This window comes from Medicago sativa, chromosome 7, assembly GCF_051527215.1.
Source record: "Medicago sativa cultivar Bolivia chromosome 7, Bolivia_mono, whole genome shotgun sequence".
In the NCBI taxonomy this organism is placed as follows: Eukaryota; Viridiplantae; Streptophyta; class Magnoliopsida; order Fabales; family Fabaceae; genus Medicago; species Medicago sativa.
In genome coordinates, this window is record NC_140755.1 from 83,188,193 (window position 1) to 83,206,034 (window position 17,842).

The 17,842-nt window shown below is 34.8% G+C and overlaps 4 protein-coding genes across 5 annotated transcripts; 1 reads left to right on the plus strand and 3 right to left on the minus strand.

Moving 5' to 3' along the window:
• Window positions 1–196: 196 nt before the first annotated feature.
• On the minus strand, window positions 197–2,345 carry PNSB2 (NDH-dependent cyclic electron flow 1). Its single transcript, XM_085727677.1, has 3 exons — window positions 1,745–2,345; window positions 867–1,307; window positions 197–601 (listed from the first exon to the last, which is right to left on the minus strand). Exons 1-3 carry the CDS (start codon window positions 2,171–2,173, stop codon window positions 404–406), a joined length of 1,068 nt encoding a protein of 355 aa, XP_085583803.1. The 5' UTR covers window positions 2,174–2,345; the 3' UTR covers window positions 197–403.
• A 1,868-nt stretch (window positions 2,346–4,213) lies between these two features.
• LOC146909341 (uncharacterized) lies at window positions 4,214–4,636 on the plus strand. Its single transcript, XM_085729346.1, has one exon. It carries the CDS (start codon window positions 4,214–4,216, stop codon window positions 4,634–4,636), a length of 423 nt encoding a protein of 140 aa, XP_085585472.1.
• Window positions 4,637–6,051: 1,415 nt separating this feature from the next.
• LOC146909342 (YTH domain-containing protein ECT4-like) lies at window positions 6,052–11,016 on the minus strand. Of its 2 annotated transcripts, none has more exons than XM_085727441.1 (9): window positions 10,889–11,016; window positions 10,332–10,414; window positions 9,356–9,461; window positions 9,128–9,195; window positions 8,114–8,710; window positions 7,431–7,991; window positions 7,122–7,334; window positions 6,890–7,036; window positions 6,052–6,471 (listed from the first exon to the last, which is right to left on the minus strand). In XM_085727441.1, exons 1-9 carry the CDS (start codon window positions 10,914–10,916, stop codon window positions 6,295–6,297), a joined length of 1,980 nt encoding a protein of 659 aa, XP_085583567.1. In that variant the 5' UTR covers window positions 10,917–11,016; the 3' UTR covers window positions 6,052–6,294. The 2 variants fall into 2 exon arrangements, with proteins under 2 accessions (XP_085583567.1, XP_085583566.1); XM_085727440.1 differs by having other exon boundaries at window positions 10,332–10,423.
• A 3,165-nt stretch (window positions 11,017–14,181) lies between these two features.
• On the minus strand, window positions 14,182–15,919 carry LOC146909343 (uncharacterized). Its single transcript, XM_085727443.1, has 3 exons — window positions 15,771–15,919; window positions 14,680–15,440; window positions 14,182–14,496 (listed from the first exon to the last, which is right to left on the minus strand). Exons 1-3 carry the CDS (start codon window positions 15,832–15,834, stop codon window positions 14,275–14,277), a joined length of 1,047 nt encoding a protein of 348 aa, XP_085583569.1. The 5' UTR covers window positions 15,835–15,919; the 3' UTR covers window positions 14,182–14,274.
• Window positions 15,920–17,842: the final 1,923 nt, after the last annotated feature.

Here is a 17,842-nt window from a genome sequence, read left to right on the forward strand (position 1 = left end):
ATTATTGATCATTTGATAGCTGATAGTACCTTTCTCTGTTGTGAAAATTTCAATATTGTTCTTCTTGCTCTGAGTGTCTACAATAGGTTTTTTCTCATGTCAAAGCTTATTTGTTAAAGATAGTATGCTAGTTGAGAAGTAGTTTTCATCATCGGGGAACCAAAGTGCTCAGGGATTCAATGAAATAAAAAAAATCTACAAACATTATTGTAATCTATTTTATTGATATTCTTGTACTATAGGACATAAATCAAGTAAACAAATATACATAGGAAGAACAATGCAAATCCTGCTTCAGAAACACAAAAACTTATGGAGTAGAAGCATGAAATAAAAAAGAGAGCAAGAAAGGGCGAAAGGAAAGGTTTCTGATAATCGTGTCAATTAATATTTATGAATGTGATTATGAGAGATTATCATGCTCAATAACTTGTGCTCCTCTGAATTCTTCACCAGGATTCACAGTCACAGGCTCCAATATTGAAGCAGGACCAGTGCATACAAAATAGTCCCTCCCATATTTGTCTGACATGGAACCAGGGCTTGACACGTAAATATCCTCAAATCCCATTCTTATCACCCTGTAGAAAATCTCACGTCCCTGAAAGAAAGAAAAAAAAAACTATTCTATAAAAAGGCTTCACTCAATAATTGGTACATGAAAAATTCCAAATGTTTGGTCACGTGTCCACAATGTAAATCGTTCTAGAACTTAATCGGTACGCATAGTCTGTGTAAAGATCATTTACACTATCAATCAACCAATCACAAATCATCTTATATGTGACTTTGAGTAATTAGACTCAAAGTATGATTGTTTGACTGTGTAAAAAGTGTTGTATCAAAATGAAACTCGTCATTCTAACCTGATCAATGATTTCATATTTTGAAGGCGGTGTGTTATAAAAAGCCTTTGTTCTTTCTTTGGGAGGTGCAGCAAAAACTCTACTCATCTTATTCTCAAGGAGAGTAATAGGAACACCTTGTTGAGTCCATGAACCTGGCTTCAATTCAGGCTCAGCACCAAATGAAATCAACCTTTGAGACTCGGTTTTCATTGCTTCTGATGGAGTCAAGATTTGAAAAGGGGAAGCAAGAGGAGGGTGTGAGCAGTATGAGCAGGTTTGAAGACCTTTAATTGCCGCACCACCTCTTCTCTTAAATCTAAAATGGCTTAATATAGCATTGGTTAGAGTAACAGGTTTTGGAGATTTGTTCTTAACTATAACTGCTGTTGCCATGCTCACAGGATAGAGGGACACAATATAAGTCATGTCAAAAAATCTATTAGTGCTGATCAATTCAACCTGCAGAAAAGTGAATGGAAGCATCAAATACAACAGCCAACTTTCAGTATTTCACTTTCACAGTGCTATAGCAAAAAGAAAAGAAAAAAAAACTAATGCATTGATTGTGCTAAATGGTATGATGAAACTGGTGATTCGGAAATATGATTTGTTTGGTTGAGCTGTGACGAAATATGTCCAAAGCACTCTCACGTCCAGCTTGAAGTGACAATTTCTAGCTTTTGCATTTTCACGTTGGAGAGTGTTTTGGACATGTTTGTGAACACTCAATAAATTTGAGAACGGAAGCTAATTATACGTTAAGGCAGAAGCCAAGAAACTTGGCTAGAAGTGATTCTAGGGATAGAATCAATTTTGAGCTTAAAAGCCAACATAATAAATTCATGTTCTAATCAAATTTGAAGCAAAAGGGTATCTAATTATCAATCAAATTGTACCTGTAAAGCATCAATGGCATCATAGTCAACATCCTTTACAGTCCATTCTAAAGTGGAAGGAAGCAACTCTTTTGCACCAGGTTGTAATACTTCATTCAAGACCAAACCAATTCCACCTTTAGCTTTGTAAAGACCTGTTTCATTGGCAGAAATTGTGTAAAGAAGCTCCTCAAGTCCATCATCTTTCCAAAACACTTTTGGTTTGTAAGATGTTACATGAGCATCAGGTAATCTTAAGCTCAATGAGCTTCCATTTCTAACTGTTAGCTCAACAATGGGAATGCTATTAGACTCCAAGAATTTGATGCCTTTTCTTCCAAATTTCTCATTGAGTGCCTCAGGAGTTGAAAGAGGTGTTGTAGTTGTAGCAGCTGAAGAGGCTTTTATTAAGTTTAGTTTGGGAAGAGATAAGGAAAGAAAAGAAGCCATAGAGAAAACGTAACAAGGTACTTTTTTAAGAGGTTCCACACAAACAAATTATGAGCATGCTAATGCTAATTGTAATAGAATACTTTTTGGTTTGATTTTGGTTCCTCAAAGAAGGAAATTCATGTTGTCAAGCGATTGATTCTGTGTGGAAGGACATGTTTGCATTGAACTCATGGCTTACTCTTGGATGGATCAATCTAATAGTGTCAAAAAAGGACAAAGAGTGCAACTCAGCATTGCCACATATATCCTTTGTTATCCATTTTGGCCTTTTTTCCTTGGAGGGTTTCTATTTTTCATTCTGCTAGAGCATGAGCTCATGGTTCTTTCAAGTAATTAAATTAAAATTACTTTGTTGAATTGTTAACTAAATTCAATATATATGAACAAAAAAAATAGTATATGAATTGTGATGGATGGTGAAAAATGTGGTTTCTAAGATATACATTTTGCATGCTGACAAAAAGTCAACCTGAAAACAGTATATGGTATATGAAATTAGACTGTCTTATAACAAGTAAAATAATTTTGTAACATGCATAAGTGTGGTTTCACTATTAGATGAGTAGGTCCCGTATATCTTATTTAACTCAATGATGGAATTTTTTATCCATTAGTAAAAATTAATTTGTGTTTGATGCAAGACTTATCTTACTTATGCATCATAGAATTGGCCATAAAAATAACAATTTTTTAAATATCGTGTTTACACTAATCCCAAGTTTTTTATATGGAATTAAACCATCTCAATAAATAAAACTTCAGTTATAGGTCATCCATTGAAAAAAAAAACAACCAGTAAAAGTAATCAAATAGGGTAACAAAATCAAAATATTGAAGAGGAGATTAAAACTATCAACACTCATTTTCCCTAAAATTTAGGGAATTGAGAAAGCAAAAAATAATAACTAAAGGTTTTGTAGAATTTGCAGCCCATATTAACTTGCCAGCAAGTGTCTTTTGTACAAAGAGTATTACTTTTCCCACCCTATGCCTTTCCTCGCGCGCCCTATTTTTTTCCAATTTTACCCCTTGTCCGGATTATGTTTTCCGGATTTATTTGCAGATATATCCGGATTGTATATTCCGGAACAGTGTTTTATTAGAACTTTTGCAATTGTAAGGTCTACAATTCGTAAAAGAAAATGCAAATAAACTAAAAAACATAAATAAAAAGACAAAAACATAAAAAAAAATCATTTTATTAATATATGAACAATACATTACAATAATTTTCAAGCTTTCAAGCTTTTTAAGCTTATTACATAATATCCTAAATCTATTTTTAATCCTATCCTATTACATAAGCTATACCAGTGGCTCCAGCTCTAACTCCAGCCACTGATGAAGAGGAAAGAGGGTGGGAGGAAAGAAGATGGCGGTGAAGAAGAAAATCTGTTGGTGGGGAGACAGAGGGGGCACAGGGGCCTCTAGGGAACAAGAGACCATGATGGTCAACATGACACCCAGGCAAACCAACCTCAGATTCAAACTGACCCCCACCCTATTGACCGATCATATGACCCCTGATGCTTTTCCAAAGAGGCCTCTTTCTATGAAAGGCCAACGATGGAAACACATCGTTGTAGAAGAGGAGAAGAGAAGAAAGAAGAAGGTTTTTGAGAAAATGAACCATATTTATAGGGGAGGGGGTTAAAAAACGTGTGGGAGGCCATCAATGCTGGTCAAAAAACGTGTTTTTACACTTGACCACCGCCCAAAACGTTTGAAAAATGTTTTCTTTGTGGTGCAGACCACCGGCCTAAAGCTTCTGGTGCAGTCCGGAAGATATAATCCGGATAACACATGCATTCCGGATAACGTATTCCGGAAAAAGACGATAATGGGGTGTCCCAAAGTGAAACTTGGGACGTTGTGTATGGTGAGGGTTGGTTCGGATTGTATAATCCGGATTGCTTCAGCATTGGATTCTTCTGTGTGGCCTGCATTGTACCTACAATTTTTGTGGTCCACAACGGCCAAATACCTCTATAAATAGGGGTCCCTGTTTTCATTACAAGTAAACTACACCAGAAAAAAATGGAATTCCCTGGCTTTGATCCGAACACCAAGCTAGCGGCAGTCTACTACAACGGTGGAACACCACCCCATCTGTTTAGGATTCGCGACGATGTCACCCTATCCGGGCTGAAGGATGAGCTGGATCAAATCAACTGTCAACTCAACCATAGAGACACGAGGAGGGTGGTCGGTGTTGAATATCGATGTCCATTGTCCGACTCAGCCGGATCTCTACGCTTCAGCCGGATGAAGCTCACAAACGATGACGACGTGAGAACCATGTTCTCTGTCTTTGGTCAGCACAGCGCTAGAGGACCGATTGAGTTGGACGCTTCGTTGGTTAGATCTGCTGAACAAATCCTGAAAGTTTGCACCGGCCCTGGAATTACAAAGAGATCAGGGCTCTGCTGGAGGGACCAGAGGAGGAAGAAGTTAGTTTAGATGATCCGTGATAATGTGTTATGTTTTAATTTCATTTAATCGATAAAATAACCCAATATATTCTTTTCGGATTACACAATCCGGAAATACATAGGGCGTCAGTGCATTTCGGATAACGTAATCCGGAACTCTTCAGCATAGGATTCTTTTGTATGGACCACATTGCACTAAGATTTTATGTGGTCCAAAACATCCAAGGACCTCTATAAATACACCCTCTCCGGTTTTGATCTTCAATACCAGCAAAACACACAAACACACCAAAGCAAACCATGCAAATTTTTGTCATCAAGCTCAGGATATTTCTAATGTTGTCGCGAATGGATGAGTTAGCTCTCTATTTGACAGCATTATGAAGATCCTGAGCATGCTGTCAAAAATATATAGATAGTCCTTCTAGATTTACAAAAAAAAGTTTGGTATTTATTGTTATGAAAATTATGATTTGATTGCATTGTTCATAAGAAGAGGTTCTTATGAACTCGATCATGTCGGCCTGCCGATCGTAACATGTCAGTTGGCAGGCCGGCAAGATCGAGTTCAAAAGCTCCTCTTCGAACCACCTTCCCAAAAGATTCATTATTTATGTTATTCTGGTGTCATTCGGACTATATAATCCGGAAATACTGCATACATTTCGGATTATATAATCCGGAAGCACTCATTAACAACTTGGCCAGTGACGTTTCACCAAAAGGTTTGACCGGTTAGTTGAGTTTTAAAGCGTTTTTTGGACGGTTTTGAATGAAAAACACGTTTTCTTTTACTTACAAATCACCTAGTACTTGTTTTAGGCTATAAAAAGGCTTGGATCTTCAACATTTTCCTTCATTCTTCTTCACATCCTTTCTTACATTTCTTCAAAAAATTTAAGTTTTTTAGGTAGCTTTTAGGAGTGTTTGTGGTGTCATGGTCATTGTTGACCGTTCCTATGAACCCTGCAATTGCATTGCAGCTTGTGTGGGGTTCATATAACGGTCAACAGAGACCCTTGACATCAAAGAAAGACACAAAATATGAATACCGTATTTGTCCGAAATTTATGTTCCGGAAAAACTAACAATCTTGCTAGGAAAATGTAATCCGGACCAGGGGTATCAATGCATTAAATACGCGAATTTTCATAAAAAAAGGTAGTAGTCGTGTTAAAAGCCTGTTACTCATACCCTTGCTTGGTTACCATATTTTTTTTTATTCACCTTTCTTTTTAGAGCCTATTATTGACCTATTTGCTTTGCTCCCTTTTGGAATAATAAAATAAGTTGAATTTGTTTTGGCCAAAAAAAATTAAGTAATTAACTTTTAGACATAATTTTATAATATAGTACATCCCTTGCATCAGATACTTGTTAATTTTTGCACAATAATCGTCGTACAAGATTTTGTAGTAAAACTATCTAAAACAGACTATCAGATTGAGGGACTGAAACAGCCACATTATATATTATTAAATTAAAGGAGACGAGAATAAAATAAAATGAGTTAACTCCACTCCATACCAAGGTTGATTAAGCAAAAATTAAGACTCAAAAACAACACAACTCTTTCCATGACTAAAGCACTGAGAAGAAAACAAAAAGAGCCAGAAAACAAAGAACAAAGCACAAATAAAACAAAACCAAGACAAATATCAGCAAATAACTATCACTACTACTAGTTTAACTGCTCTTAGAAGAATCTTCAAATGCTGGGGTTGATCCATTCCTTTCTAACAGGACCTCTGAATTCACCTTCCCCTGTGCTGCATCTGCAGTAGCTGATTCTTTCATCAAGGTTGTAGCAAGAGACTTGGGTAATGTAACCGAGCCAAATGTTATATCACTGGCCTTGTTGACCTGTTTTGAGCAAGGAAATTTAAAAGTTAAATTTTTGTTGACATTTGTGTGTTTAGATTACCCTTAGTTTGAAGAAGCAATAATTTTAAGCAACTTGCAAAAAGGGCTTTTTGCAAAGAAAAAATATATATAAAAGCCTATTTGATTTTAGAAAACAAGTTTTAATTTCTTAATTTCGCTTTTAATTAAAAACTATCACCTTGTTTTACCTTGATTTGTACACAACAACAGTTTCCAGCAAATATCTTTGACAAAAGAAACAGTGGTGAAAACAAAGTGACAGATTCACAATTAAAATTGAAAACAGAATAATATAGTAAATGTTTTCCAATACCACACAAGCTCTTACATTTCAACTCCAAAACAAAGCGAACTAAGCAGGTTATAGACAGTGAAACAGATTTAAGACAACTGTTACCTGTTTTGGTAACTGCGGCTCCTTAAATTTTCTCTCCTGAGTGGTCTTTTCGCGGGACTCATAAAACCCAAAATCATCCAATATACTTGTTTTGCTTGCATGCTCCTTGAAAATTTTGACAATTTGAACACCCTTCTCAAACTTAACCTGCAGAATGACATATACATAAGCATCTAGTTGAAAGGGAGTCGCTCATAGCATAAAATGAAACAAGCAACAACTAAGTAAATACCTCCTGAGTATCCCTGCTATTAGTTACAGGTTTGTTTTCATTGTTTTCTAGTGTTATGTGCCTTAACACACCATTTGGAATATCCTTAATGATATGCCACTTCACATTAAAGCAACCAGTCCACCTATCCTGCTGCCAATACTCTACAGTTTTATCAAAATCAACCGGACCAGTCATCTCAGCTAAACCAACAAATTGACCGCTAGTGTTGACCTGTACGGAAAAAATTGAATTAGGAAAAAAGAAACAGTTAAATAAAACCAATAAAATCTATGAGTTTACCAAATGAAAACTGTATATGGCACCCACCGAAAATAACAAAAATATAGGACAGCCACCAGCTTCCTGATATGCAGCATCCAGCTTTTTGTTGCCGTTGGGAGTGCTTGCCCAAACACTATATTTTATGCTTTTATGAACATCGTCCTCGCTATAGGATTTGATGATGAAAAATTTTGCGTCGGAATTCTCAGACAAATCTTCTCCATTGTATTGTTCTTTATTCAGAACCAGAGGGACTACTTCGTCATCACTCTTCACTGGAAGGTTCTGCCCTTTGAGTAATAAAGTGACCGGTCCAGGACTTTTGACGCTTTTATTATCAGAACTCTTGGCAGCTCTAGGTCCCTTATTTAGCTCACTGAAACCATCCCCATTTCTTCTGGAATCGTTAGCAACATAGCCATTACCTGTGGCTCTGTACTTGTTATCAAAAGAACCTGTTCTAGATCCGTATGCAGAAGACCCATAACGAGAATTAGCTCTGAATGTGCTTCCATATTGGCTGAACAAATTGTTGCCTGGATACATCCCGTTCATGAAACCAGGAAGTAGTTCCATTCCAGATGGATGTCTGGAACCATTCAAGTTCTGCAACAAAAAGTTATATTTGAGTTTAGGGAACACAAAAAAAAAAAAAAAAACACTTTTATCAAATACGCTTAGTTCGCATGCACAGTTGCACTTCGAAAAAGGATGACTGAATAACATACCATGAATTGTGGAAGTGGCTGAGAGTGTCTTTGATTCCTTTGAGATGAGAAATCTTTGATATTTGCCACTTGGGAAGATAATCCAACCTTTCCTCCATGTTTGGACTGTCTATCCGAAACCAATGACACGTCTGTAGGGATTGCTGACTGTGCACCATGAGTACTCAACCTTGGACCCTGATATCCTGACAATGGAGCACAAGCTGGCAAGCTAGACCCTTGATAAGAATCCCTTGTATTCAAAGATGTGTGCTGGGAACTTGTCATAAATGCCTTCAACCCATTTTGATTTGTACAATCACCATTGACCATGCTAACAGAGTTTCCTTTATTCATAACATTTGAAGGAATACGATCCGCATTAACAGCAGTTGACATTTCTCGTTGTGGACCACTGGTTTTGTTCGGAGCAAATGATCCATCAGCAGAAGTTGGAGAGTTGTAATAAGAACAGGGATACTGATACTGTTGCAGCCCATACATCTGACCATCATGTTGAACTATTGGAGAGGAGGAATTTGGTGAAGCATACGCTCCATATGGTGTGTAGCCATAGCCTTGGTGATACATATAAGAGCAGTTATCCCCATAAACACCCTGTAAATAGATTCGGCAGGAAAAGCATTTATCAAGTGGTTAGAGGCTTCTCGTTTAAAATATACGTATATATTTCAACATACACAGATGATAAGAAACAATCATAACCTAGTAGAACAGAAACACCAAAAAGAACAAAAATGAGTTGAAACTTCAAGAGCATTTGCAAAATGCTTTATAATCATTTAAATTCAAAACAGCTACACTGGTCTACCAACTTAAATGGATTATATAACTCTCAACATATACAACACGGTTTAGCGTGCAGCAACAGTCTAAAGTCCTTTAATTTTGTAGCTAACAAATAAAAGAAAGTAGTCACCATCAAATGGTTCTTCGGCAGAATCTGATGCATAAGTATAAAAAAAATGGCATACATTCATCACAGATACGGAAACCAGAGATTAAGGTACTTACTTGAGTCATCCCTCCATCGAGGTTCACATAATTGGAATAACCACTCCAATCTCCTTGCCCGTCATAACCTGAAATTAATCACATCACCAAGTCATTTTTCCAGAACGGATAATAATAAAAGCCGCCCAAATATTAATTCAACAATCTTAGCATTTTTCTTTTAGGTAATCGGCATGTATTTATTTATATATATCCTTAAAAAATAAAAACTTAAACAGCTTACCTTACCTCCATAATAATATGTAGAAGGGTATCCATTTGGAACATAGCTTGGATTTGGATTGAATGGCTTGCCTGTCCCCTTAGCTGCACCATTGGCAAAAACAGGTCCATTCTGCATACAAATAGATGACACATATTAGTTAACACAACGTAACAACAACAATCCTTTTTTTTATTTTTAAAAATCAGGTATCCGGTCCAATGACCGACCAATCTGGGGGATCAATCCCACCGTCCAGTAGTGGGGGGGTCCGATTAAAGGCAGAGTAAGGCTCTCAATGGACTAGCCCACAAAAAGTGGCATTGGGAGGATTCAAACCTGGGACCTTGAGAGGAGCACACTCGAAGGTCTCTGGTCTACACCACCAAACGAACATAACAACAAAAAATCTTAAGGGCCTCTTTGGATAAAAAGCTTATTTGCAACTTATAGCACAAGCATTTATCATGATGAATGCTTTTGTATGAGCTTAATTAAGTTATTTTTATAGAATAAGATAAAATAAAGTTAAATTATTTTTGTTTACATGAGCTATATTGGAGAGCTTATGAAAATTGTCATAAGTTGTTTACATAACTTCTCCCAAACAGGCTCACAAAACTTATGTCGGTAGATAAGCTCAAATAAGTCAATCCAAACAGGCCATATTTTAGTATTAACATGAGCATATGCTAACTTAATTTTATATTATCTTGATTACACAACAGTAATCGTGGTTAAATTTGAGCCTAAAACATCTTATCTTGAAAGGAAGTTTTGTAGTTCAACTATAAATCTCAACCCAATGCAAAAATTGTATTTTTTTACTCATGGGTCTACATGGCTTTGGCTTTTAGGAGCAAACACAATTTTGTTTCAAAACATCATTTTTTTCACAAAAAGTCAAGTTTGGTGAGCCTTAAAAGAGGCATGCCTAAACACGTTTCAAGACCATGCCAGCCAACTTAAAAACATGAGCAGCATCAATAAGGTTAAAATTACCTTCTTCACTGGCTCAGCATCTCCAACGATAGTCTTGGGCTGCTGCGAATCCAGAGACAAATTCTGCAGTAAACTTGCAGCTTCTATAGTAGCTAGGTCAAGGAAAAAAATATAGTTTTTACACAACTATTTCATAAACACTCAAAAAACATATATAAACAGAAAAAAAAAAAAATAAACAAACAAATACATGAGAAAAAAAAATTATTCACTAAGAAAACCTATGCTTACACAGCACAACAATTAGGTGAATTAATCAAACACATATGTTAATATTGCAAAAAAATGAAGAAAAAAATTGGTTTTTGGGAATTTAGCTAATAACTATTAGGTTTCAGTTATGAACTTAAAATACTAAAAGCAAAAACATAAAGCTTGATTACAAAGTGAAGGCAAAGAAATTAAGTAACCCTAAGAAAGATATTACACATGCACAGAAGAGAAATTCGATGAAAGCAAAAACCTAAAAAATTTACTTAATTTCCCGAAAAAAAATCGAGAAAAATAAGAAAAAGAGAAAGCATATGGAGAAAGTGGAAGAGGGGAAGCAAGGATACGTTCAGAGGAAGGAGCAACAGAAGGCATGATGGATCGAGTGAAGTGAAGTGTCGCCGCCAAGAACGTGAAGTTTGGGTTTTAGAGATGCAGTGAGTGAAAGAAGAATATAGAGAGGAATTTTAGGTGTGAGTGTGTTTCTTTATATACCGACATTAAATAAGGGAAAATGAATCGTATCCGGTTAAAGTTAAAATTTGAACGTAAAAAATACAAGAGTAGTGGGATCCGGGTATTTTTGGTATGTATGAACAAAAAAAATAGATTTAAATTTAAACCCATAAAAAATAGAATCATAGTTGAAGACATTAGGCTAAACATCGGTTAAATCCTCGCTCCATCAACAAATTTGATACATTCGGTGGGACACATGAACTTTAGAAAGAGTCTAAACAACATGGATCAACCATCATCGTTAATAACGAGAATGTTAAGTCATATAGACAAAGCAAACTTTCATAAACACTGAAATGACGATATCATTGGCTCCCCTGAGCTTTTATGAGAGTGGGTCGATTAAGACACATGAGACTCTATTAATAATGTCATTAGACAACATGTTGACATTGGGATGTATGAACCATGTGTCATGTATTAGGTCTCTAAACTCGTGGTTCACCCCACACTTGAGTGACAAAGTTCACCCCTCTTTGTTGATTGCTTTGTTATATGTTGAGTTTCATTGCAGGAGTGTGCGTCAAAGTGTCTATGTTAAGCATCAGACTTAATTGTTTGACTTGTAAGTGGAATATGTGTGTCGATGTAGGGTGTATGTAGGTCGGTTTGGGTTGAGTTTGACCAAACCCAAAACCTGAATCATATATGGTACTCCGGTTTGGAGAAGTAAAATAACCATTTGTTACATTATTTGTTTGGTTTTGGCAAATCAACTAATTTCCGGTTTGGGTTGGAAAGTGGGTTACTTCTTTTTTTTAATATCAAATGACTAAATGATGAGTTCTCATATTTTATTCATAAAAAATAATCAATTTTTTTAACAAAAATGTGTAACCTATTTTCACTATATTTTAGCATCATAAAATAATAAATGATAGTATCAAATAATAAATTTCATCATAAAATACTTGCAACAATCTAAAGTTGCATAACACACAATTACATTAACATTAAAATGACAAAAAAGTGCTCGTAATTTGAAACTCTAACATGTTATGATTTTCAATATAGAGGATGCCTTGTTCTAATTTTTGAAATTAGACTTGATTTATGAATAAACTCGTTTGTATGCTTATTCTTCCTTATGAAAATAAAAATACAAATGTTGGCATTGCTGGGTAAGTTAGTTTATTGGGTCTCGGTCTGGTTTTTATTTTTTAAGAGTTTTTCATTTTTGAAATCATACTCACCCAATTACCCAGCTCAACCACTTTTTTTTTAATCTTTTTTAGTAGGTTTAACCGGGTTGACCTAACCCATGTAGACCCCTATGTCGATGTATGATATTAGACTTAAGTGGCCCGTAAATAAATTGAGGAGTTAATTGTTTGGTTAACCCTGTAATATACGTGAAGTGTGAAAAATGACTTTGTAAAAAAAAAAATACATGTTTTAGCCATGTAATTTAAGATTCTTCCTATTTTTGACCTCCTATCCTTTCCTGTAGACACAAAGACTAAAAAAATGACCTAGAGGTTGATTTTTTTTTATGATTTTTACATGCATGTTTATGACGTTAAAATATCACTTTCCACGTAAAATTATAATTTTCAGACAATGGACAGATTAATTATGAATTTTTAAAGCGTAATAAACTCAAAAAAACAAAACAACGAAAATCTTGTCCTACAAATTGAATTTTGAATTGGTTTTTAACATACACCTCTATAAAAATACATAAAGAGAATCTTCAAAGTTATGTAGAATTTCGGCTATGACTCGGTTTATTTTGATTTTTCAACAAAACATGCAAATGAAATAATATATTTACTGTAACTAACCTAACAAAATGGAGTAAACTCGTCATGACCTTCATTTACATAAAACCAATGGTTAAATATGTTCCATGTCCCTACAAATATGCACGATTTCAACATTTGTCTGTACTTTAATTTTATTTTATTGTTTGCTCCACAACGTTTTTTTCGTTCGCAAATTTGGTCCCTATTGTCAAATTGTTGTTGATTGGGATAATGGAGATGGACATGTAGATGCCACATTTTTTTTTAAATAAGCCTTAGTGTAAGATTGTGTCAATATAGTGGACGTTAACCTTATTTGAACGTTGTAATTACCCGGACCACACCCATAAACATAAACAAGACTGATTTATTCTCCCTTTTCGTTGTGACCAAAACCTTAATTTCTCCACCTCATTTTTCTTATTGTACTTCGTATCTCAGCTTGAAACAGGAGATCCATGGAACGCCAAGGAAGCAACGATCTAATAAACAACCATTCACACTCAAACAATGTTGTGTGATCTTCGATAAGTTGAACCATACTTATGATAACTAGGAAAGGGAATCATGTAAGGAGACAATTCTGGAGATGTCCACATTGGATGGTATATATGATATAACCCTGATTTATTCTTCTCATTTCTATGCTTTTTGCATTTTTTTTAATTGTGACACTTGATAGTTGTGTTTGAAGATGAAGGGCATGTGCAACATGTTTATATGGACCAATGAAGCGTAAGAGATTGACAACATTGATGAGATTGATGAAGTTGGAACTCAAGAGGTTGGTATCATTGCTTTAGGCATTGTCGAGGAAGCAAGGAAGAAGAATCAAAGTTTTACAAGAAATTTAACCATGAAATAGTGAAAGGAGAAGTTATCTCAACATTGTTAATCGTGTCTTTGATTTTCAATTTCTGATTTGTTATGAAGTTAATGTTCTAGGGTTTTATGCATGATGTGTCAGTTGATGTATTAGCAGTTTGTTGTTAATAAGTGATGATTTATCAGTGGTTTATTGGTAAGAAGCTATGATATGGTATCAAAATCTTATTGTAATACTAGATGTTATCGTTATTTAATGGATTGTGCTTTTTCAAAATGATCATAATTTGGTCCAAATCGACAATAAATAATGCAAATTTGCTACTAAAATTGATATATAATAACCTGCCCAAATGATTTTCTATTACAAATTGATATGACAATTACTAAAAGCCAAAATGGTTAGTAATAAAATATGCACCGGAACATCTATAAAGGTGCACTAAAACATCCAAAAGGTGTGTGCACCGATACATATATAAACCACCATAATGTCATCTAAATGCCAAAAAAAAAAAAAAACATTTAAAAGGTGCAAACCAGAAGGTGCATAGCAAAAATGGTGAGATCGATATTGTCAACTAAACATTACATTAAAAGGTGCATAGGAAAAAAAAAACAGATGTGGTTCATTATGCCATGTTTTATTCTTTTGGTCTATTGTCCTCATCATTATCTATTTTTCCTTTCTTGACCTTGCCAACTTTCTTATTCCATTTGACTAGACGTGAGACCATCTCTCTTAAAATCTTGTCCAAATCCTCTAGTGGCGGCGTTTTCAGTCCATTCAGCATGGCTTCAGCTTTGTTCCACATCGGGTTCCCAACAGTTTTGACTTTTTTTCCTCGAGTCTTTGAAATATTCCCCTGCCAATTCACAAGTCCAAAAATTAAACTAGTCGTTGTGTCATCAAGATGGTTTGGTGGTAGTGTCTTCGAGCCATTTATTACCATGCCAACATAATTTTCACCATGTTATAAATAACATAGTCATTAATGTTTTGATTATCAATCATTCTTGTAATATAATAAATGTTAAGTTATCATTACCTTTTTGTTTACATGATCAATGTTATCACTGGGCTGAGCAGAAGACATTGGTTGAGTGTTGTCTAAGCCTTTTGTCATATAAGCATTTTCGATAGCGTTTTCATGTTCATCAACTGTTGAGAAAGCAATAATTGCATTGACCTCATCCTGACAATCCTCATCAACTGCTTTACGTTCATTATGCTCCACCCTGGCAAAACCTTCTATCAACTCATCCCCTTCAAACCCATCATCTTCATCAAACATTTGATCCTTTTCACTATCATTAAAGTGAACAACATTAACTACAGACTCACTGTCGGAACTCTCATATTTTGGGGATTCTTCAACTTCGTGAGCAATACCTTTCCCTTTGTCGTTAAGTTTGCTTGCACCAGCACCATAAAGTTCAACACCCTCGAGACACTTCGGAGACTCGTCATTTCCTGAATCAGTTGTGGTATTGTAGTCCACACATATGTCAACTTCTTCAAGATTTTCAACAGCAAATTTAGCCAACTCTAATGCATGAACATCAAGACTTAGCTTTTTCAAACACTTATCCAATGGAATGTTGCTTGGTTTCCACCATAGTTTGACACCTTCATCACCATTACTTTCCACTCGTTTGTCTAATTCCTTTGCATGACCCAATGCCTTGAATAATGACCATCTCTTTGGATCCAACCCCTTAAACACCCCAACCTCACCGCCAAAATATTGTAGCTGAGGGTTTCTTACAAAAAAACCCTTGGTAAAAAAGACTGCAGTAAATCCTCCACCTACCACATGGCATACGAGGACAATTAGTAATCGGGGGAAAGGGAAAGTAGTAACGTGTATCCAAACAATAACCATCATTAAAAAATGTCAATAAATTCATGATTTAAGACACACCAACATGATTTCCTTCAACTTATTGCATAAAAGATATTCAAATCATATACCCCACAAAACCCTCGCATGGTTAAATCAAAACAAAGACAGAACCTGATACCCTAATATTAAACAAAACCCCATATGCTTATATCAATCTAATATTGTATTATTTCACAGGTTTTTATCAACAAAAGACAACAAAATGCATATTAAAATACAAAAAAGCAACATACCATGAGAATCTTCTTCTTCAATCGCGGGATAACCACGCAGAGTGTCTCCATAAAAATTCACCATCACACACGATTTTGGACCAGTGGCGAATATTCCCTAACAATAGAAGACACAGATGGGGACAATTTTGAAAAGGGGGAGATGGAGATCGAGCATATGGTTTGTTGAGAGAAATTTGAGAATCTGGAAAAATTAGGGTTGTGTGGGTTTTATACTAGTTTTTTTTAAGGACCGGTCAAATAAAAATAAAAATTAATATATATTATTTAGTGAATAAAAATTATTAAATTTATTTTTAAATTAAACCCCACACGTGTGTTAATAGTGGCGTTCACATGTCCACGTACGTTATCCCAATCAGTAACAATTTGAAAGCAAGGACAAAATTCGCTAATGGCCAAAGCATTGGGGAACGTACATTTATTTATTGAAATTAAAGTAGGGACTAATGTTGGAAGTGTGCATATTTGTAGAAACCGGGAACATATCTATCTACTAACAATATAAAAATCGAAGTCCAACAAAATTTCATAATCGTCCTTATTAAATCTGATGATCTCCTTAATTTTTATGTGCATAATGGTCATTTTACAAACTTTAATTTATTTGTTTTATGGATATTGATCACCACAATGCAATCAATTTTCATAGATAACTATGAAACTAATTTATTTATTTTTTAAAAAATTAATTATTGATAACGATCATATGTACTAACAAAATATAAAAATCGAAGTCTAGCAAAATTTCATAATCATCCTTATTAAATATGAAACTAATTTATTTGTTTTTTAAAAAGATTAATTACTGATAATGGTCATATCTTTTCTTTTTGTGGTGGTCGGGGTTTGAATCCGGACTTTGCATATATTATGCATTGTCCCTACTAAATGAGTTAAGCTCACGAGGACAGATAATTGTCATATCTATCAACAATAAGCATCCTCTGAAAATCCTCGAATCAACCCATCGACTTCGACCTCATTGATCATCTGTTAGCCATGTAAGCATGTTTTTTAATGGGAGATGACACTAGAGACCAAGTTTGATAGTTCTAAACATAGAGAAGAGGGATAGAAAAAAAATAACAGAACAAAAAATAAAATTCCTATATTTGCATCCACAAAAAATATATTTAAAGAAAAAAAAGAATTTTATTATTTTAAAATAAAGCATGCGTAAACTAAAAAATCAAGAACTGTTACTAGTACTAGTGATCTAACCCGTGCGTCGCACGGTTAAAATTTTTGGTTCATTTGTATTGAATCAGATCTCGTTCGGTTTCCTTCAACCATTCACATTCATACCGTGATAAATATTGATTTGCACAAACAGATGTAAAAATAGAATATTGACTCGCACAAACAAATGTAAAAAAAGAAAATAGTTCATTTACAAAACGAAAGATAAATCATATGTTAGACACAAAAACAAAAAACAAATGAAATAACGGAAATTTTGGAATAGAAATACAAATTACAAACATCATACCAAAAAAAAATGACATCCAAAACCTACGTTCAACATAGAATAAGCATTCAACTAAAACATTACATGCTTTAACATAATTAAAAATAAAACAAAAAAAAATCATTTTTTACATGCTTTAACATAATTAAAAATAAAACAAAAAAAAAATCATTTTTTTAGTGTAAAAAATAATGTCGTTTAGGTTCAAAGATGAGCCACAACTACTAAATTAATTGGGTTCAAGTGATTAATGAGTTCATCCAAATGATGAATTGTTATGGGAACCTGAGTTTGATTCTTGGATGAAACAATTCTTGGCCAGACTATACTTACCTCACGATCAAACTCCAAATTACCAGTATGCATGGCAATGAGGCGAGGTGGGGACAAATTTTACCTTTCTTGTCCCCGTCCCCAATTCCTATATATTTACATGTTACCTTACCCATACCCAACCGGGATGAGAAATCGAATCTCATCCCCGTCTTCGACGGGTTCGGGTATCTCATCCCCGTACCCAAATCGAATCATTTCTTTTAATACAAAAAGAAGTTTTCTCCAACCCTTAGGGCAATGTTGTATTGTAGAAAAGAGAGACTGA

What these genes read in the sequence shown, in the direction of transcription:
- PNSB2 (XM_085727677.1), bottom strand. Translation starts at nt 2,173, where the DNA reads ATGGCTTCTTTTCTTTCCTTATCTCTTCCCAAACTAAACTTAATAAAA. An exon ending in ATGCCATTGATGCTTTACAG is followed by an intron (nt 1,308 to 1,744) that starts GTACAATTTGAT and finishes ACTTTTCTGCAG; the next exon opens with GTTGAATTGATCAGCACTAA. An exon ending in AATATGAAATCATTGATCAG is followed by an intron (nt 602 to 866) that starts GTTAGAATGACG and finishes TCTTTCTTTCAG; the next exon opens with GGACGTGAGATTTTCTACAG.
- LOC146909341 (XM_085729346.1), top strand. Translation starts at nt 4,214, where the DNA reads ATGGAATTCCCTGGCTTTGATCCGAACACCAAGCTAGCGGCAGTCTAC.
- LOC146909342 (XM_085727440.1), bottom strand. Translation starts at nt 10,916, where the DNA reads ATGCCTTCTGTTGCTCCTTCCTCTGAAC. An exon ending in AGCCACTTCCACAATTCATG is followed by an intron (nt 7,992 to 8,113) that starts GTATGTTATTCA and finishes TTTTTGTTGCAG; the next exon opens with AACTTGAATGGTTCCAGACA. An exon ending in CTATATTTTTGTTATTTTCG is followed by an intron (nt 7,335 to 7,430) that starts GTGGGTGCCATA and finishes TTTTCCGTACAG; the next exon opens with GTCAACACTAGCGGTCAATT.
- LOC146909343 (XM_085727443.1), bottom strand. Translation starts at nt 15,834, where the DNA reads ATGGTGAATTTTTATGGAGACACTCTGCGTGGTTATCCCGCGATTGAA. An exon ending in TGAAGAAGAAGATTCTCATG is followed by an intron (nt 15,441 to 15,770) that starts GTATGTTGCTTT and finishes GCCATGTGGTAG; the next exon opens with GTGGAGGATTTACTGCAGTC. An exon ending in TTGATCATGTAAACAAAAAG is followed by an intron (nt 14,497 to 14,679) that starts GTAATGATAACT and finishes GTGAATTGGCAG; the next exon opens with GGGAATATTTCAAAGACTCG.